We start from the raw sequence: 21635 nt of genomic DNA on the forward strand, positions 1-21635 counted from the left end.
TGTACCACCATTAGCTCTGATCCTAGCTTTGGGACCGCAATATAATAGTTGGACCCGAGATATATAGGTGTTCCCAAATCCCATGACTCGCAGAACCTCCCATAGATATTTCCATTCGACACTATCAAAGGCTTTGGCAGCCTCCAGGGATAATATGGCCCGAGCTCCTGCCGATTCCGACCACCTCTGAATATTAAGAAATCGCCGTCTAAGGTTAATCGAGGTAGATTTATCAGGCATAAAACCCGCTTGATCACTATGTATAATGGTCGAGATGACTGCTTGTAACCTATTCGCTAGGACCATTGCCAGTATCTTAACATCAGAAGTTAGTAAGGAGATCGGTCTATACGACTCTGGGGCGAGTCGGGTCCTTCCCAGGCTTTGGCAGTACAACTATTATTGCCTCTTTCATAGAAGCGGGTAGTTCTCCTTTTTGATTGGTGTCATGAAATACAGATAGCAACTGTGGCAGTAATACAGTGCTATAGTTTAAAAAAAAACTCCGCCGGTAAACCATCCAACCCGGGAATGATATAAGTGCCACCTCTAGTTCGGTCAATGAAATAGGTTGAGCTAAGTAGGCCGCACGTTCCACTGAAAGCCGCGGGGTACTGATCCCGGCAAGGTAGTCTGCAATATTTTATGAGCCCGCTGCTGACTTAGATTGATATAAATTTTTGTAGTATGTATGGAGTACCGCCAGAATATCCGTATCTATCTCTCCCCAGCCTCCAAGTATTTTTGCTTAAGGAAAAAGTGTCTATTATCGGCGGTAAGAAGTAGATGTTCCTTTAAGTCTGTCTGCGCCGTCACCAACGACGCCTCATGTTCAACAAATCTCCTTTCCGTTTCCATGACTTTATCCTGGAGCCGTTTTTGAGTTTCCCTGGACCTTGTTTCATGACGGCTACTCCCATAGGGGCCGATCCTGTATTGTTAATAAAGAATTCCCGGATCTCCTCCGTGATGGCCCCCCCCCCCCCCCCCCCCCCCCAATCCACCAGCTACAGCCAAAAAGGTTTAAGCCTGCACGTACCCATTCCAAAAGGTCTCCTTACACCCAGTTGGGGAATGATCAGATAGACTTCTCGGCAGCATCCACCACCAAAGATAACATATCTGGGGATCCTATAGCCAGGTTCTAGAAAGCGAATGGTGAGAACTAGAAAAACAGGAGAACCGGCGTCTATCCGGATTCCTCACTCGCCAGATGTCATGTAGATCCAGCTCTCGTAGTACATTGGCAAAATTAGTGTCTCTATCCGCCCCGACCCTCCTATCCTGTCCAACTTTGCAGATGGACAAGTATTAAAATCACCTACTATTAAAATGGGACATGGAGGGAGCTCCTCAACATAGGCCATGATCTCCTTCAGCACTTCGCCACTATGGGGGGGAGGGATATATACCGCCACTAGGACAAAGGAGGAGTAATAACAGGCACACATATCTATACAAGACGAGGGACATAGAAATGGTAGAGATCTGCGCACAAGATCACTCGCCCCCCCTGGAATGGGTGGAGAGCGTGATAAGAGTGGCCCACCCATGGTTTGCGTAAGAAGTATGAGGATCAGGTGATAATGCTGCAGCGCCAAGAATACCGCAGCACGTTCTGCTGCCTCTCCCAATCCTCTAACATTACATCCTACTATTTTAAGTTTATCAGCCATAGTCTGCATGGTAGTAAGTTATGTCAGGAGAAATATCTTGTGAACTCTGGTGCTCCAACCCCCCCCCAAAACCTTACTGTGCCCGTCCCACCCAATTCCCAACCCCATAAAAACATCATAAACATAGTCCTTTTCCAAAAATACGTTGCATATAAAATGTACCCTAAAAAATACACATAGGGGAAAAAAACTTTCTCGTAGCCAGGCGCCGGCATAGTAAAAGAAAACTATCAAAAACATATTTTGAAGTCCCGGAGACGGCGTTTCACATCCTGAAACTTCACTCTTCTGCGCTGAACCTCAGCAGAAAAATCCATATTTGATTTCCATTGATGAGGAGATCAGGGTGATCTCTGGCTTTCTTGAGAATATTATCTCAGTCCCTGAAGAGCAATAACTTTATCAAAATTGGATGAGGGGGCCCCCCGGCGGCGGCGGCGCGCGGAATGGCACCCTATGTTCTTGTTCATTGGCCAACACGCGTGATAGAGAGTCCTTGCCAAATTAAAGGGTCAGACAATCTTCAAAAAACACCACTGGGTCAGTTCCCTCAGCCTTTTCAGGGACCCCGATCACCCCGAGATTATTTCCGCGTGACCCGTTCTCTAGGTCGTCGGTTTTGGACATCAATAAAGACACATTATGAATATTTCTGCCGAGGTCTCTCTTCACTGGAGGTAGCTGATCCTCAGTAGTGCTTACTCTGTCTTCCCTGCCTGAGGTCTTGTCTGATGAGGGAGACATTTTCCTGTAAGCTGCCCATATCGGCATTAAGACTATGTAGTGAGCTGCTGCAATGTTTCACAGCGTTAAGGATATCCTTGATAGTGGGCTCATCTCCAGGAGCAGCAGCGTTCTCCAACTCCATGTGTGTAGCTAGTGCCTCAGATGGTAGGGCGCCTCCCTGCATATCCCGTTACTTGCGGCGCCGCCATTTTGCAAGCCATGTTGGCCTGTACACCACTTCCAGTAGGGGCTGGTGTGGGCTCCCCTAAAGGGGTGAATAGGATTGTGGACCGGTGGGGTCGGAGGGGGCACAGATGAAGAACGTGCATATCTACCCAGGCGGGCCACGACCTCTGCAGCCTGCACCTCCGCCGCGGCGCCATCTTGCCTCGGAGTTGCTGGAGGCCCGACCTCTCTTTTTTTCTCCTTCTCGTCTGTACGTGTCATTTTGGCACCGGAGGAAGCCGCCCGGGGTCCGTATAGATGAATAGTAACGCTGCAGACTTAGGATGCTGTAGGATAATAGGGAAGCAGGACGGGAGCCTCTCAGCGCTGCGTCCGCTCACATGCCCGACCAGGGCACGCCCCGCCCCATTCACCTTTTTTACTGTAAGGCGACGGTCTGCTTTAATATCATACCAGTCGCTGATACATTGAACCAGAGCACCAACCTCTTAGCATACATTGTATTGTACAGGAATACAGCCCAGTCCTGTGAGACTTGTGTAATTGACAGCGGCAATGGACTCCCTTGCCCATGTTTTATTAGTAGCAGACTGGCGCTGAATAAACCCCAGATGTATGAGCCCCCGGGCGCTCCATGGGCGCTCTTAAATCACTTCTCTTTTGAATGCAGATGGTTGTGATCTGTACGGAGTCGGATTTTTTTTTTATTTTTTATTTTTTTACTGTATTTTTGGCCTTCTTTGCTTAGGTTTTCTCTAGGGATGCTACATATGGGCAGGTTAATAGGCATTCTGTTAATATGGTGTTAATGCGTGCCCACCGGGAGATGGGTTATGTCGATGAATGCTTGTCTTACACATCTCCGTAGAACATTTTGGATGCCATGTAAGTACAAAGTGTATTAGCGGCAATAGGTATTGGATATTTATCTTACTGTGCGACATTATATCTTCCTCTGATACCCATGACACCACTAATGGCTTCTTCTATTTGCAGGCCATGGTAGATAGCAGCAACCAGCGGATGGAGAACCTTGTGGGACAGTGGGAGTCTCATCGTGTTCGGCTGCTGGATGAATACAGGGAGTTGAGGAGACTCCAGCAGGAAAAAGAGGTACTTGGCATTGGCGTAGTGGGTACTTAAGGAGATTTCCCAGATTGAAATATTGATGACCTGTCCTCAGGATAGATTATTAATATCTGATCAGTGGGATTCTGACTCCCAGCTCTTTAACACCATATGCACCCGACCGTAATTTGTATCCGCGTCCAGTCCGCATTTTTTGAGAATGGCAGAAAGACCTATTCGTTTTCTACGGGGCCATGAAAAATTCGGGCAGACACTGATGTCCTCCATGTGCTGTCTGTAGTGTTGAGCGAAGCGAGGTTCGGATCCTGGAGGTTCGGATCCTGGATCCGAAGTCACTTTGGTCAAGACTTCGTTTTAATGTTGTACAGAGATTCGTCTCCGTACAGCATTGAAATGTATGGGCTTCGGCGAGGTGAATAACTTTGGCATTTGATTATTAAGACTACTTTCACACTTGCGGCAGAGTGATCCGGCAAGCAGTTCCGTCGCCGGAACTGCCAGCCGGATCCGGCAGTCTTCATGCAAACGGACAGCATTTGTAGACGGATGCGGATCCGTCTTACAAATGCATTTCAAGAATGGATCCGTCATCCGGAGAAACGGATCTGTTATATATATTTTTTTTACATTTTTACCGGTCTGCGCATGCGATATTTTTAATGTAAATTAATGCCAGATCCGGCATTCCGGCAACTGATCCAGAATTTTGGACGAAGATAATACCGCAGCATGCTGCGGTATTTCCTCCGTCCAAAACACCGTTCAGTGACTGAACTGAAGACATCCTGAACGGAATACTCTCCATTCAGATTGCATAGGGATAAAACTGATCAGGTCTTTTCCGGTATTGAGCCCCTAGGACTGAACTAAGTGCCGGAAAAGAAAAACGCTAGTGTGAAAGTACCCAAAACTGGAAAACCATTTTAAAACTGGTATGCAAAGTTGGCTTCGGTACCGACTGGTACCGAAGCCGACTTCGGATCCAAAATGGTTTTCCCGTTGAAAAATAAAACCCCGAAGTTGTTCACCTAAGTCCCGCGAGGCAAAATTTGCCTCGCCTGAGCCCATACATTTTAATGCTGTATGGAGACAGATATCCGTACAACATTAAAGCGAAGTTTTGAGCAAAGCGACTACAGATCTAGGATCCGAAGCTCACTTCACTCATCTCTAGCTGTCTGCATCTGTGTGGCCGTTCCGCATAATATAGAAGGTGGCGTTTCTACAAAGAAGTTGCGGGATGCACACGGCTGACATCTGTACTTTGCCGATCACTTGAATGAGACCAAACTGCAGAAAGGTTATGTGATCAATGGATGTGACGTTACAGGCCGAGGAGGAGGCTGCCGTGCTCATCCAAGTGCTGCAGCCTCTTCCAACAGCTGATCATCTGGGGCGCCAAGAGTCAGACCCCAGATATTGATGGTTAGGGATGAGCGAACTTCTGTTTTCAAGTTCGGCGTACAAGGTTCGGGCCATCTAAGAATTCCGTTATGGCTTCTGCTACCACGGACCATAAGTTATAGTCCATGGTAGCGGAATCATTAACGGAATTCTTAGATAACCCGAACCTTGTACGCCGAACTTGAAAACAGAAGTTCGCTCAACACTATTGATGACCTATCCTGAGGATATGTTACCAATATTTAACTCTCAGAAAATCCCTTTAATGGTCATGCATAATCTGGACACTCCACATTCATTAAAGAGGACCTTTCATCAGAATCAAGTATGTAAACTGAATATACATACATGGAGAGCGGCGCCCAGGGACCCCCCTGCACTTACTATTATCCCCGGGCGCCGCTCCGTTCTCCGGTGATAGCCTCCGGTAAAGTCATAGTTAGGCTCCACCCATTTGAGCCTGCCGGCCTCTTTCTCCTATGCTGTAGCGCTGGCCAATCGCAGCGCTCAGCTCTTAGCAATGCTATGAGCTGAGCGCTGCGATTGGTCAGCGCTACAGCATAGGAGAAGGAGACACTTGCAGGCTCAAATGGGTGGAGCCTAACTATGACTTTACCGGAGGCTATCACCGGAGAACGGAGCGGCGCCCGGGGATAATAGTAAGTGCAGGGGGGTCCCTGGGCGCCGCTCTCCATGTATGTATATTCAGTTTACATACTTGATTCTGATGAAAGGTCCTCTTTAACGAACATGACTCTGCACTTCAGGTTTAGTTTTGTATACAGTCAGTATAATGGGTTTCTCATGAATTTAAAGGGGTTTCCAGCATATTCCTTTTATCCTATGTACCCTGATCTGCTGCTGCGGGATATATTCAAGCGAGTTCTCAATGTCAATTAGCATGAATTCCATGTTCCTTCAGTTTGTTTGATTTGATGTTTTTTATATGTTCTGTTCTCCGAAAAGGATGAATCTTCGCGCTGGACAAAAGACGTGAAAGACTTGTATGACAAAATTCGAGCTGCAGCGGACGAAGCCAGACGCAAGGAGGAACTATACAAACAGCTGGTAAGGAGAATGTATCTGGAGATGTGATACAGTAGATGTATATGAACAGCTGCTCGACTGGAACTTACTGTACAAAGGCAGATTCCGCTCTGATCAGTGCCACAAACTATGCCTAGCAGTACCATTAATGGGCATCTGTCTGCAGTTTTGTTCCTATGACATGTGCTCTTGGCAGCTAAAGGCATCTATGTTGGTCCCATGTTCCTATGTGTCCGCATTGCTGAGAAAAATGATGTTTTAATATATTCAAATCGGCCTCTAGGAGCAACAGGGGCGTTGCTGTTGCAGAGAGAGCAGAACCTCTAGGTGTAATGGTGACGCCCCCGTTGCTCCTAGAGGCTCATTTGCATATAATAAAACATCATGTTTCTCAGCAATGCGGGCACATATGAACATGGGACCAACACAGATGCCTTCAGCTGCCAAGAGCACATGTAACAGGTCAACCAGTGTCATAGGGACAAAACTGCTGACATGGAGCAGTCATGACTGACACCTTGTACGTCTCTCTATATAAAGTCTATTGTCTGTAATTCCTTGTAGGTTTCCGAGTACGAGTCCCTGCCTAAGGATGTCTCCCGAGCTGCCTACACCCAACGAATCTTAGAGATTGTAAGCAATATCAAGAAGCAAAAGGAAGACATTACCAAGGTAAAGTTAAAATAAGGCTCAACATATTCAGCGTTTGAAATATTCTTAATTCAGCCATTGATAACTGATCACAAACTTCTGCCATCATTGGATGGCCACCTCCACAGGATCGGGGATAACTACTGCTGGGACCCCCACCAATCACAAGGGCCCTGTACCCCTCGGAAGTGTGCGCCGCCGCTCCATCCATTTCTGTGGGAGCACTGGAAATAGCAGAGTACAGCGCTTGGCTTTCTCCAGCATTCCCATAGAAATGACCAGCTGCTCCGTCCATCTCAGAGGGGCTCTATGGTCCATGATCGGTGGGGATAGTGGTAGGACCACCACCGATCTAATAGTTACTTTGGATTACTTTCTCTAACCGGAATGCCCCTTTAACTTGACTTTGGTTGCTATTTGGGGAATTTTTATATATATATATATATATATATATATATATATATATATAATATTATTTTTTTTTCTTTAATCAGATCCTTTCAGACACTAAAGATCTGCAGAAGGAGATAAATAATCTGACAGGAAAAGTTGACCGGACGTTTGTGGTGACCGATGAGCTTGTGTTTAAGGTGCAGCCCACTTACCCACGTTTCAGTCCATGCCCCTGTGTATCGGGACGCACACACTGACCTGTTCTGTATGTTTCCCACACAGGATGCCAAGAAAGATGAACCAGTCAGAAAGGTCTACAAATACCTGGCGGCCTTACATGAGGTATGAGCGAAATGGGGCAGATTGACTAAACCCGTCTAATATTTAGCCTAGATGCGCTAATGATGGGTAATAGATTTGCTTTGATGGGTATCTATAGACACCTGTTTGTCTTTCTACCACTTATTTGTTGGCTTAGTTTGCGCCAAAGAGTTTGGCGCATCTTAAACTGTGCTGTTTCCCACTAAGCCTCTGTCCCTTTGTCAGACGAGGCGCAAAAAGTGTCTAAAACACATTAATAAAAACTCAATTTTTTTTGTGCAAATTAAGCCAGAATTATGGCGCATAATGGCAGAGAATCTGTTACAGGGATATAAGCTGATGCCGTGACTCAAGGGATGATGCCTAAAAGGTTTTCCAGAATTTCCTACGTTTTTGGTTAGCCCTCCTCTACCGTGTTTGTCCTCTACCGGGGGGGGGGGGTCCCATTCGGATAACCCCCCACAAATACAGCATCTAGCTCTTATATTTTATTTCATATTATCTTTAGAATTGTAGTCAGCTAATACAAACCATCGAGGACACGGGGACCATTCTGAGAGAGATCCGGGATTTAGAAGAGCAGGTAAGTTGTAATCTATTTACTATTTTGACCACGCGGATTATATCACATTACTGCACAGCACACATTTATCGTATTTTTTGCTTTATAAGATGCAATCGATTTATAAGACGCACCTAAAGTTTTAGATGAGGAAAATCAGAAAAAATCTTTTTCATCAGACCTCAGATCAGACCACCAATCTCCATCAGACACCCAGTCTTTACCAGACCTCAGATCAGACCCCAGATCAGACCCTCAATCTTTACCAGACCTCAGATCAGACCCCCTAGTCTGAATCTGACCTCAGATAAGACCCCCAATCTTTACCAGACCTCAGATCAGACCCCCCCCTATCTGAATCAGACCTCAGATCAGACCCTCAATCTTTATCAGACCTCAGATCAGACCCCCCAGTCTGAATCAGACCTCAGATAAGACCCCCAATCTTTATCAGACCTCAGATAAGACCCCCAATCTTTATCAGACCTCAGATAAGACCCCCAATCTTTATCAGACCTCAGATAAGACCCCCAATCTTTATCAGACCTCAGATAAGACCCCCAATCTTTATCAGACCTCAGATAAGACCCCCAATCTTTATCAGACCTCAGATAAGACCCCCAATCTTTATCAGACCTCAGATAAGACCCCCAATCTTTATCAGACCTCAGATAAGACCCCCAATCTTTATCAGACCTCAGATAAGACCCCCAATCTTTATCAGACCTCAGATAAGACCCCCAATCTTTATCAGACCTCAGATAAGACCCCCAATCTTTATCAGACCTCAGATAAGACCCCCAATCTTTATCAGACCTCAGATAAGACCCCCAATCTTTATCAGACCTCAGATAAGACCCCCCAATCTTTATCAGACCTCAGATAAGACCCCCAATCTTTATCAGACCTCAGATAAGACCCCCAATCTTTATCAGACCTCAGATAAGACCCCCAATCTTTATCAGACCTCAGATAAGACCCCCAATCTTTATCAGACCTCAGATAAGACCCCCAATCTTTATCAGACCTCAGATAAGACCCCCAATCTTTATCAGACCTCAGATAAGACCCCCAATCTTTATCAGACCTCAGATAAGACCCCCAATCTTTATCAGACCTCAGATAAGACCCCCAATCTTTATCAGACCTCAGATAAGACCCCCAATCTTTATCAGACCTCAGATAAGACCCCCAATCTTTATCAGACCTCAGATAAGACCCCCAATCTTTATCAGACCCCAGATAAAACCCCAATCTTTATCAGACCTCAGATAAGACCCCCCAATCTTTATCAGACCTCAGATAAGACCCCCAATCTTTATCAGACCTCAGATAAGACCCCCAATCTTTATCAGACCTCAGATAAGACCCCCAATCTTTATCAGACCTCAGATAAGACCCCCAATCTTTATCAGACCTCAGATCAGACCCCCAATCTTTATCAGACCTCAGATCAGACCCCCAATCTTTATCAGACCTCAGATAAGACCCCCAATCTTTATCAGACCTCAGATAAGACCCCCAATCTTTATCAGACCTCAGATAAGACCCCCAATCTTTATCAGACCTCAGATAAGACCCCCAATCTTTATCAGACCTCAGATAAGACCCCCAATCTTTATCAGACCTCAGATAAGACCCCCAATCTTTATCAGACCTCAGATAAGACCCCCAATCTTTATCAGACCTCAGATAAGACCCCCAATCTTTATCAGACCTCAGATAAGACCCCCAATCTTTATCAGACCTCAGATAAGACCCCCAATCTTTATCAGACCTCAGATAAGACCCCCAATCTTTATCAGACCTCAGATAAGACCCCCAATCTTTATCAGACCTCAGATCAGACAGGAAATAAATAATTGAACTTGCCTCTCCTGCTTTGGATGCTGCGCTCTTCCTGCACTCACCGCTCCCTGTACACAGCCAGGATACATTGCAGCGTGGGGCCCAGATGAAGACCAGGGAGCGGTGAGTCACTGCTGCCCACACCTCCTGCATTCTAATGAGTGCTTGCTTAGTGAAAGTGCCCATTAGTATTCGCTTTTGGAGGAAAAAAGTGCGTCTTATAAAGCAAAAAATACAACATATAGAATACAATTTATAAAGCATATTCGGAAGCCACTCTTGCATTGAGAGTTCCCTCCAAACATGGTGATTGTTATGGGTGTCTTTTGTATGTGTGTTTTTAGAATTTTGGCTAATGTTCATATACATGCAGTAGCTGTGTAACAACCCCCGTATTTGGTAAAAAAAAAAAAATCAATGTCTGATTCACCGTTTTTTTTTGCCACTTCACTTCCCCCAAAAATGTAATAAAAAGTGATTAGAAAGTCATACACACCCCAAAATGGTATCAATAAAAATTACAGATCACCCTGCAAAAAGTAAGCCCCCACACAGCTCTGTAGCCATAACTATAAAAAAAAAAAAAGTCATGGGGGTCAGAATATGGCGATGGAAAAACCCCCCAAAAATTTTTTTCAACCGTTAAAACACAAGAAAAACGATATAAAATGTGGTATGGATGAGAGTAACAGGTCAGTTTCACCACATTGGAAGCGCAGTAAAAAACAAAACCCATAAAACTGACGGAATTGCATTTTTTCCCAATTCCACCCCATTTGGAAATGAGCCCTATTTGTGTGTGCAATGTTTGATGGGAGCATACTGTGAGTTGTAGTTACCAGACCAGTGCAGTAATATTGGGTGACCGCCCTGACTAATAGGTTAGGCTATAAGATAATAAGATAACCTTGCTTTCTTGCCTCTCTCTCTGCAGATAGAGACGGAGGCGGCTAAGAAGACTCTGAGTAATCTGCAGAAGATTTTGGAAGATTACAAGGCCATTAAACAAGAGAACGCCCTGCTGCTGGGTCGCATGAGGGAGACTTAGGGAAGCTTGACGGTTATTCACGATCCTGCACATTTCTCATAATACCGTATTCACATCCGTAATGAAAATGGACCTAGCTTATTAAACGATTTTTGCACATTTTATTGTGCTTGAAATGCTGTTCAGAACGGAGTCTGCAGAGGGCAGTCCCGAGCAAGTTATTGGAAGTTTCCCCCTTCCCCGGTGAAGTGTGCAGAACTTGAAGCGGCGCGTACATGCAGAGAGATCTTAATCCGTTCCCTTATTTTATTTTTCTTGAGAATCCTAGGTAAAACATGAGTTTTCTTTTACGGAGGAAACCTCATTTTGTAACATTCATATCTGTAAATGAAAACATTTCTATAAAGACGAATTGAAGATGATATTTTGTGGGCGTCACGTTCTCTAAATTTGCATTCTAGATTATTGACCACGTTGCATCAGGCATGGATGCTGGAGGAGTAGTACTTGAACCTCCTGACCATTTACCTCCTGAAAAGAGTATGGAGATCCCTGCTGGCTAAGTATCCTATCATTTAGGTTATAGGGGTGTCAAAAAGCGGGGCCCCTGCCTGAAACACCCCTCTGAGACTGAGCAGTGCGGTAGACTTGTGCAAACTGTTGACTTTTTTTTTCTTTTTTTTTTACAGTGTGCTCCATATGGGCATAGCACCACCAGCATCCCCTGATAATAACAGCTAAACACTGAGGCTGTCAGGGCATGCTGGGAGTTGTAGTCTCACAACAGCTGGAGATCCACAGGTCAGGCAGAACTGGTCTATATGATACAGAACATATAGTGAGTGACAGCCATGCGAGATTAAAGGGGTTATCCAAGACTATAAAAATGTCCCCTCAAAGTGAATATACTTACCTGGCTCCCAGCGCCGCTCCCGATCCCCGCACCGCCGCTGCAGCTTCTCCCCGTGCGCAGATAAAAACATCCGGGGGAGGGGAAATCAGCCAATGGCAGACGGGGACAGGGACGAGCCTCCCTAGTGTCACCCGCGATGCTGGGGAGGCTCGTTCCCATCCCTGTTTGCCATTGGCTGCTCCCCCCGACACCGGATGTTTTCATCCGCGCACGCGGAGAAGTAGCAGCGGCGGTGCGGGAATCAGAAACGGCGCGGGGGGCCAGGTAAGTATATTCATTGTGAGGGGCCCGGCATATGGGGGGCATTTTTAGTCTTGAATAACCCCTTTAACAGCTGATGGTAAATGCTGCTTTACCCATTTTATCATAGGGATCAGCTGCTCCTTATGTCTGAATGCCAGGGTGACAGCAGAATGTGTTGGTCGGGTAGGAATGGCATCTTTTTTCGCCTGGGGGAAACGAGAAATAGAAGATGAAATCATAACTCCATGTAGATCTAAGCTATTATGGGAAGGGATATAGAGAGATGTCTATGATGATGCCTCTCCGAGCCGTGTCCTCATGTAGAGCAGAGTTACCTTTAACCCTTTCCTTAGGGTACATTCACACCATCATATGTACTTTGCAATTCGCAAAACGCAGATCTGCAAAATACGGATGGTGTGTAAAATAGCAGAAACTCAGCGGCTATGGCACCCTCTCCGATCAAGGTGCCATCTTTAAAATACAGTCATCCGCCATACATATATACAGCAGATGTCCTTAAGGGGTTAAAAGGAATCTGTCAGCAGTTTTGACCAGGCTAAACTATTGACAGCACTAGGAAGGAGTTAGGGAGAACAGGACAAATGTTTTGTGGAGCTTTTATTATCAGGAGTAGTGCACAGATGGAGTTTTATTCTGACAGGTTTTGATCCTGCAAGTGCCCAGGAGGCGGAGCTTCACTGTGAAGTTCTCTCCTCATTGAGCACTTCAGAGGAGCAGAACCTGGAAAATAAAACTTCATATTCTCACTACTCATGATAATAAAAGCTCTAGAAAAGGTATGTTTGACCTGCTGTTCCCAGCTCTTGCCTAGTGCTACAACCATAAGAGAGACTTAAAAAAAAATGTCATGAAAAAATATTATGGGGTTGTTTCAAGAATAAACCGGATACAGTTTCTCCAACCCCGAGCTATTACCATGTAAGCATATAATTTCCGCTGCATGGACAATGTAGGTTTATGGATGTGCAGTGTCCGCTCTTACTGCCCAGCTTTCCATTCTGACACATGGACAGGGGTGGTCCTCATGAGACAACTTCTTAATATTACGGACCTGGACTGACATCAAATCCCATAATATAATATATTTTAATGTTTTGTTTTGTTTTTTTTACAAATTTTAATTTTTTATATATTTTTTTTATATTTATATGGCCTTTTGTAAGGCCTCTTTCACACTTGCGTTGTCCGGATCCGTCGTGTACTCCATTTGCCGGAAGGTGCCCGCCGGATCCGTAACAACGCAAGTGAACTGAAAGCATTTGAAGACGGATCCGTCTTCAAAATGCGTTCAGTGTTACTATGGCAGCCAGGACGCTATTAAAGTCCTGGTTGCCATAGTAGTAGTGGGGAGCGGGGGAGCAGTATACTTACAGTCCGTGCGGCTCCCGGGGCGCTCCAGAATGACGTCAGGGCGCCCCATGCGCATGGATGACGTGATCCATGCGTGTGGGGCGCCCTGACGTCACTCTGAAGCGCCCGGGAGCCGCACAGACGGTAAGTATACTGCTCCCCCGCTCCCCACTACACTTTACCATGGCAAACAGGACTTTAGCGTCCCGGCAGCCATGGTAACCATTCAGAAAAAGCTAAACGTCGGATCCGGTAATGCGCCGAAACGACGTTTAGCTTAAGGCCGGATCCGGATCAATGCCTTTCAATGGACATTAATTCCGGATCTGGCCTTGCGGCAAGTGTTCAGGATTTTTGGCCGGAGCAAAAAGCACAGCATGCTGCGGTATTTTCTCCGGCCAAAAAACGTTTCGGTCCTGAACTCATCCTGATGCATCCTGAACGGATTTCTCTCCATTCAGAATGCATGGGGATAATCAGGATTCTTCCGGCATAGAGCCCCGACGTCGGAACTCTATGCCGGAAGAAAACAACGCAAGTGTGAAAGAGCCCTAACTAAAAATGATACAAAAATTTGAAAAACAGAGAATGCATATAAATAATCATTCTCGGGTTCGAATAGTTCGAATCTATGGTTTAGAAAAATTTCCGCAAGTGCAAAATTTTTTTTATTGACTGGACAGCGGTTTTCTTTTTTGGTGTGTGTGGTTTTTGGTTTTTTTTTTGTGATTCTTCCCTTTTCTTATAGAAAAAGAAAAAAAGATTGGACCCCGACTGTGCAAACAGCAGCAAGTCAATAACCGACCTAATAAAAGAATCAAAAGACCTGTGTATTCACTGTGCAGTCACTGTGGTGTGATGACCACTAGGTGGCGATGTGAACACATCATATCCAACCTACCTGTACACATACCTCACGCTTAGCTTATTTTATTTTTACTTAAAGGGGTAAAAAAAAAAAAGGAAAATCAGATATCATATAGTACATGACCATCTTTTTCTAACAAAGCTAGAACCAGCCCTGTACCTCACATGGATCCAGAGATCTCCCTATTCATTGCTCCAGTCGTTTTGCTGTTTTTATTTCAAACAGGCAGCTCAAGGGGCGTGCCCTTTCTGAGGTGGTATGTCCCTAAAGAATAGAACTGAGCATGTGTGTCCACTTCACTGAGGTGGAAAGAGAAATTAGAAAAAGAACAAACAGCAGGTGGCGCTATACCAATGGATCTCGTTAAATAACTCAGTGGCGATACTAAATTTTTAATTACATGTGATTAAAAAAAGTTTTCAGATCCAGGCAGTGGTTTAAAAAAATTAGAATATTTTTCGTAGGACAACCCCTTTGAAAGGGAAGTTGCAGCTTACACAAATTATAAACACCCCTTTAAGATTACATTTGCCCTCATTTATCAAAATTGTGTAAAGTATAGAAAATCCTGACTGTGTAGCTCATAGCAACCAATCACAATGCAGCTTTTATTTTTCCAGAGCAGTTTAAGAAATTAAAGCTAAGCTCTGATTGGTTGCCATGGTCAACAACAGTTTTTATGTGTTGATAACTGAAGCTCATTAGGAATAGCACAAATGGATTAGTTGAATGGTTCCCCTTGGCAACCACTTAGCTTTCTGCTTTTTATAATATAAAAAATTGGAATAATTAATATGGAATGGGCAACTACCTGCAGTTTTTTATTTTCTTGCACTAATGCGGACCATGTTAATAGAGCCTAAGGCATGATCCCACCATCTAAACTTTCATGGAGTGGACGTGACGCCTCGTGAGAGAGGGTCGTGCCCAATAATATAGGGAGCGTGGCCTTGGAAAAGGGACATGTCAATGCTGCAGAAAATCCTCAGCTGTCCCCTGTGGCCGTACCCTTTAAACTTCAGCTTAAGCCCAGAAAAGGTTATTAAAGGGGTTACCTGTCCTAGAATGCAAGCAGGACTGGTTGCCTCCACTTGCAGAGCTGACTAGGGGGGTGAGGGGACCTCATTACCTACTGCTCTATATTAGATGGTAATGATGCGATCCTGGGCAGCCTGACAGGAACACTCACCAATGTGCAGTATATGCAAGTGCCAGAGTGTAATGTGTAGTGAGGCCCTGCCAAATCACCCACCCTTGGCAGCTCTGCAAGTGGAAGGAACCAGTCCTGCTCACATTCCTGGACAGGTGGCTCATGCCTACGATATGCCATCATGGCTGAGCAGCCTGACAGGAACACTCACCAATGTGTAATATATGCAAATACCAGAGTGTAATGTGAAGTGCGACCTCCTCACCCCTCGGTAGCTCTTCAAATGGTGGCAACCAGTCCTGCTCACATTCTAGGACAGGTCCCGCCTGCCTGATATGCCACCATGACTGAGCAGCCTGACAGAAAACCCCTTTAAATCATTCTTGGAGAACCCATTTAATAAGAGGGAGGTATGAAATCGGACAATGCACATATTTGTTGACTGTCCTGAATTTGCCGGGACTGTCCCTGATTTTCAGACACAGTCACTGCAAATTTGCACTGTCCCAGCCCGAAAATGGGGGTGGTTAGTGTAAACCCCTCCCATAAGTAGGTATGTCGGGGTGTTCCTGGGGCGGCGATTATTTGCCTTGATTTTTCCAACTGAAAGGACATCATCATGTGATCATTTCATTGTGATGTCATCGGTCATCTCACACGGAGGCCGTATAATTAGCGACATCATGTGGACAGACAAGCAATTAAAGGGAGCCGACACAGGAGCATTCAGGTTTTATTGTCGGGGGGGGGGGGGGGGTTACAATTAATATGAGGGAGGACTGCCTGTATACAAGGAGTCCCCTGTACGGGCCTAGAAGGGTGGACCGGTCAGCGACAGCTCCGCACTCCCTTCTTCCGCTGGAACTCCAGCTCGTCCACCATCCACACGGCCCCCTTGATGTTCTCCACCCGTACAAAACATTTGTGGAGGCTCAGGTTGTGGCGCACTGCATTCTGGGGGCAAAAACAAATACATAAAATATGGAAATTGAGTTAATGGCCAAATTGATGTTGTCCCCGCAGTGTCTGACGGCTCCGCTCTGGTAGACCCATCAGACGAGCCACAGATTTCTTGTCAGGTCTTCACAGTGAAATGTCTGTCAGAGATTCCGGCACATTTACCTCAGAGATGCAGCCATATATCCTCAGAATGTCATCCGCAATGTGTCTTTACATGAGGAACATGACGCCCCGCGCTCTGCTGGCAAGTCGCTGCCCATTACTAATCATTTGTTGGCATTCTGGTTACAGCAGCCATTTTTGGGATCATATTCCCGGTGCCATCTAATCCCCATATTAAAGGGGTTGTCCGGGTTCAGAGCTGAACCCAGACATCCCTCCATATTCACCCAGGCAGCCTCCCTGACTTGAGCATCAGAGCAGTTCATGCTCCGATGCTCTCCTTTGCTCTGCACTAAATCGCGCAGGGCAAAGGCATTTTTAAGAGTTCCGGTGATGTACCGGGCTCTCCATGGGGCTGCCAGGAAGCCCGGTGACATCACGGCACTGATGGGCGGGCTTTAGCGTTGCGCTAGCCAGTAAAACGGCTAGGGCAGCGCTAAAGCACGCTCATCAGAGACGGTGACGTCACCGAACACACTGCTCTGAACCCGGACAAACCCTTTAAAGGGGTTTTCCAGGTGTTTAATATTGATGAACTATCCTCAGATCGGCATGGGTCTGACACCCTGCCAACCAAGCACATCGCCCTCAATTGGATAATGGCTGCGCTTGGTATTGCAGGTCAGCCCTATTCACTTGAATGGGACTGAGCTGTGCCTGGACCATTTAAACAATGAACGTGATGCCACTAGCCTAGGAAGAGGCCTTGACACTCACTGGAGAGCTCTGACCTTTTCAAACAGCTGATCGGTGGGGGTTCCGGGAGCCGGAATAGACCATCAATATTAAAATCTCAGACAACCCCTTTAAGGCTGCTTGTACATGATGCGTCCCCAGCAGCAGGATCTGCATTTAGATCACCACTAATTGCTGGGTTCAGCTCGGCAAATACAGGTATGGCCTGGCAAAGGCGGCGATGCACACGTGGACCCTTCTGCCTGGACGCATCGTTTATGGGCAGCCCTAAGATTTTTATTGCTCCCTTGCTTCCCTACATTGGACAAAGCAGCATACAAGACCCTCGACCTAAAATCCTTTGGTATGAACAGCAATAGGTATTGTGCGTCCTTGTTGCCTGTGACCTGATGGCCGATGTCGGTGGCCACATTGAGGCTGTCATGGCATAGTGTACGTGTGGCCAGCTCCATGCCCATCAAGGTGGCTATTTACCCCATCTTCAGCCTACCAAGTGAAGAGCATGTGTATGCCAGACTCACCGGCATTGGCCTAACAGTCCACCAATATCTAGTCTTAAAAATATTCTAAAGGTTTTTATAGAAAATGTTTCAAAATGTCAATAGGCAACCATGTAATCGTCAATCGGCACATCGCTGCCTCTCCACTCCAAGGTTTGGTTCTCCAGTGGTGGCCCTCTTCTATGATGTCACGAAACCCTACTAGGGCAGTTATAAGAGCAATGTTAGGGCTACATTACCTTCCAAGTGACCTTGTTAAGTCTGAAGAAAGCAAACATTTTGGTAAACCAGTGATAGATTTCATTTAAAGCCAGCTGCTTCTGTGGTGACTCCAGAATTGCCTGTAGGACACAATATTTTTTTTGTTAGCAGTTGTCTCCAGTAGGTCACCAAATCCGATCCTTATATCTCATGGGATCTCATATCCATACACTGACAACCCAGTATTTTAAATTTCCCAGTGGAGCCCCTAGCGATCACTGCCGGTAGCTGCTATGATGGTGTCATGCCATACAGAACAGTAGTCCCCTTGTTGTGCCCTCCCACCAAGGGCCCCACAACAGCTCCGTGCTCTATGTTGGGGTCGCTCTAAAGCACAATGTAAAAAAGATATCTTTACTCACCCATCGAATAAGGGAAGCGTATGTTAATGGCGGCCTCACATTGTTGGTCTTGTAATATTCAATGCAGGTCGTCATGTCTGTGAATATAGTAACAATAATGAGTGGACCGACAAGACCAAGATTGTCAGGTCAGTGGTGGGAAGTGGCAGTTCAGTTAAGGTAAGGGGGTAGACCCTCTTTGGGATGTCAATATGGGTTTGGAACCCTGACTCCGGCAGATAGTGGCTTATAGAAAATTTACTGTATAGGCAAAAACATTAGTAAAAAAGTTACAGTAAAGAATTTGTCCTAAAAATAAAACTGTTAGAGCAAAAGTTTAGTCTTCAGAGCTCCTCTTCCTACTGGATCTGGGAACACTCTTCTCATCCAGCTACTGAGGCTACATGAAGGTATACACAAGACCGACGGAGCTAGGAAGTAGTGAGGAAGAAGAGAATTGTACCACACGGATCCTTTAACCAGCCATTGGCATGGTCCCTGAAGGTGCCCATACACTTTGAATAGCTTTCAGCCTAATCGTTCTGCCAACAGATATTCCTCTCAACCCCCCCCCCCCCCCCCATATACCCTCTCACAGGGTATATGTATTCTGAATGTGGCTTATCTCCTCTGAGACCAAAAGAACATGTAAAATTCAACATGTCCAATACTTCTTCCCCACCAAGATGATATGTTGGGGGAGAGTTGGGACACATCAGATATTCAGATGGTGAGTTTTGGTCAACGTTAAGCTGGCCATACACATTAGATATATGTTGAGCAAGCCCAGCAATTTGGACCTGTGGACCATCTAACGGGATGGGACCTCCCAAATGTTCTCTGGCAGCAGATACCTCCTCTTTCTATTTGGCTGAGCAGGCGTGTGTATGAGGGTGATCAAGAGGACAGCTGTTGGCCAACACCTTTAGATACTCCCCTAATCGTTCTTTCCTCCAAGATCATATGTCGGGGAAGAGTTAGGACAGCCCATACACAACAGATAGCCGGCAAGCCATGGCCAACGTTAAGCTGGCCATATACATTAGATATATATTGGCTATGCCCATCGATTTGTACCTGCAGACCATCTAATGGGACCTCCTTACTTACCTCGGACAGCAGATGTCAGAGGAGACAAGGATTGGGCATGTTGGGCTTCGATCATTGTGTTCTCTGCTGGTGGCTTCCTCCTCTCTCTGCTGAGAACACATTCTTGCTTGGCCAAGCAGACATATGTATGAGGAAATTCGGAGTGATAGCTGTCAGCCTAATGAACGTTTATCCGAGAGCTGTGTCACCTTTAGGCTAAGTTCACACCTCCGTTTGGGATAAGGACCTGCATCCTATGTATTGTTGGAGGATCTAAAAGCTGAGACAACGTTCTTATACTAAAGTTGTCTTCTGTATTGAAGGAAATGGAATATCCATTGTGAACTCCAGCAGAGGAACAGCCTTCTGAAGTTCATAGCCGGATAGGGTTGCACACCACCAGACTACAATGGGATCCAAAGGTGATCTGGCTGCTTTCTGGCATGAAAACCAGCTTTCGGCTGAACAAAAAGTTGTGCATGCAGGAATTTTTGTCCGGCCGAAAGCCCGTCACATCCCTTTGTAGTCAATGGGAATCCAGTGGGGCACGCCATTACCCGGCAATGCCAGATACAGTGAACTTCAGCAGGCTGTTCCTCTGTTGAAGTTTTTAATGGATGTTTCGCTTCCTTCAATACAGAAGACAACTGTAGCCTACGGACGTTATCTCAACTTTTAGATCTTCGAACAATACAAAGAATGCAGGTCTTCATCACACCCAGCAAAGATAAGATTACGAATGTCGGACTATAACCCAATATCTAGTTTCTCTTGTCCTATGTCTCTTATCTCGGTGTCTTCAGTTACTTGCTCTATCTTATAATTACCAGCCTGAGGATCTCCGGACGTTCCTCGGCTTCTCTTAGAGAAACAGGTACTGTAGTTGTATTTTTTTTTCTTAATTAAATTTCCTGATTAATAAGAGTCACTATTACATCCACAAATCCAATCAAACAATTCCGGCACATCTTTATAATAAGGTATTCTTGGTCCATAACATCCGGGAACTTATCGCGCTTCCCAATTACCGAGGAAACAAAGCGATAATGATGTAAATGCAGATAACAAGCGCTTGGCGCAGCTATCTCCGCCTGATAATAGACCGTCTTTATGAGCAGAGAAATTCACTTTTTGTCCGAAAGGTTTTGTGAACGCTCTTACAATTAGCATATGCAAATAAGGGCCTTACATAGGACTAATCCATTTACATTCAGGCCCCTGAAGCTAAGGCTTGTTATTTGTTAGTCACACGCGGTTTACTTCGCCAGAGCCCGGGTAACGCTGAGTATAGATCGTCGCCATTAGTGCGTTAACTCATTGTCATTCCAAGCAGATAACCCTCTTAAGCTTTTAGTCAGACAGAGTATGGTCGGCTTCTTTAATTGACCGATTCATGGGTTTTAAAGGTATACTGACCTAATTTTTTTCTGCCGCACGTTGTATACATGAGCCGCCTATAGCCTACCACTATTTTCTGTATAAGACCTCTCAGGTGTCCCTATTTTGGAGGGACAGTTTCTACTTTTCACCTAAGTTCCTCTATCCCTATTTGCAAGAATTAGGGGGGGGGGGGGGGGGGGGGGGGGGGTTGGCAAATCCTGCAATTGGCCGGACCTATGAAAAGAAGATTACTTACCTGCTTCCTGTCTCCGACTTCCCGCTCCTTCAACTTCAGGCCTGTGACACTCCGCTGAGCTCCCTTGCTGAAAACATCCGGTTTAACATCGCCGCAGCCCATCACTGGCCGCGACTGTGACTGGATTCCCATGCATCATGTGACCATTTGTCATGATGTAAGGGGATCTGGTCTTTCTGATGTCAAGGTCTTTCCTATGTCAAGATCCAGCTCTGTTACAAGCCTTCAGGATGTGACAAGGGAAAAAACCTAAGCCAGTTGGTGTGACTTGAAGCTCTTTGGCCCCCAATGCAAAATTTGTAACAGGGCCCCAAATATCATATGTCTAAATAGTACTAATCTCCACTCAGGGGACAGAAGGACCTAGGGCCTGGATGCTACAACCACCCTTGACCCCCATAGTTACACACCTTATTAGTACTGTGCAGTGCATCTATGAGTGATTATTTTTTGTGGGACCCTATCACAAACTGGACCAAAAGAGGGTTGGGGTTATGCTAACTTGCTCTAAAGGGGAAGTATCTGCTTGTTTTGAGAATTACAGTCTGCAG

At 45.7% G+C, this 21635-nt stretch overlaps 2 protein-coding genes across 6 annotated transcripts in view; one reads left to right on the forward strand and one right to left on the reverse strand.

Annotated features, from left to right (window-relative positions):
- The window catches only part of CCDC22 (coiled-coil domain containing 22), a 29594-nt gene extending 18281 nt beyond the window's left edge, over window positions 1-11313 (forward strand). Inside the window, exons 11-17 of the mRNA XM_040405262.1 lie at window positions 3585-3701; window positions 6048-6149; window positions 6693-6800; window positions 7274-7369; window positions 7455-7514; window positions 8002-8076; window positions 10838-11313. Of these exons, the coding sequence (XP_040261196.1) occupies window positions 3585-3701; window positions 6048-6149; window positions 6693-6800; window positions 7274-7369; window positions 7455-7514; window positions 8002-8076; window positions 10838-10951 (672 nt within the window). The 3' untranslated portion in view covers window positions 10952-11313. The remainder of the gene's footprint in view (window positions 1-3584; window positions 3702-6047; window positions 6150-6692; window positions 6801-7273; window positions 7370-7454; window positions 7515-8001; window positions 8077-10837) is intronic.
- Window positions 11314-16165: 4852 nt separating this feature from the next.
- Window positions 16166-21635, reverse strand: part of FOXP3 (forkhead box P3) — a 43816-nt gene continuing 38346 nt past the window's right edge. For all 5 annotated transcript variants that reach the window (XM_040405914.1, XM_040405909.1, XM_040405911.1 and 2 more), the window contains 3 exons: window positions 18381-18457; window positions 17997-18098; window positions 16166-16393 (listed from right to left, as the gene is read on the reverse strand). In XM_040405914.1, coding sequence (XP_040261848.1) covers window positions 16268-16393; window positions 17997-18098; window positions 18381-18457 — 305 coding nt within the window. In that variant the 3' untranslated portion in view covers window positions 16166-16267. The remainder of the gene's footprint in view (window positions 16394-17996; window positions 18099-18380; window positions 18458-21635) is intronic.

The sequence above is a fragment of the Bufo bufo genome, chromosome 8 (assembly GCF_905171765.1).
Source record: "Bufo bufo chromosome 8, aBufBuf1.1, whole genome shotgun sequence".
Classification (NCBI taxonomy): domain Eukaryota; kingdom Metazoa; phylum Chordata; class Amphibia; order Anura; family Bufonidae; genus Bufo; species Bufo bufo.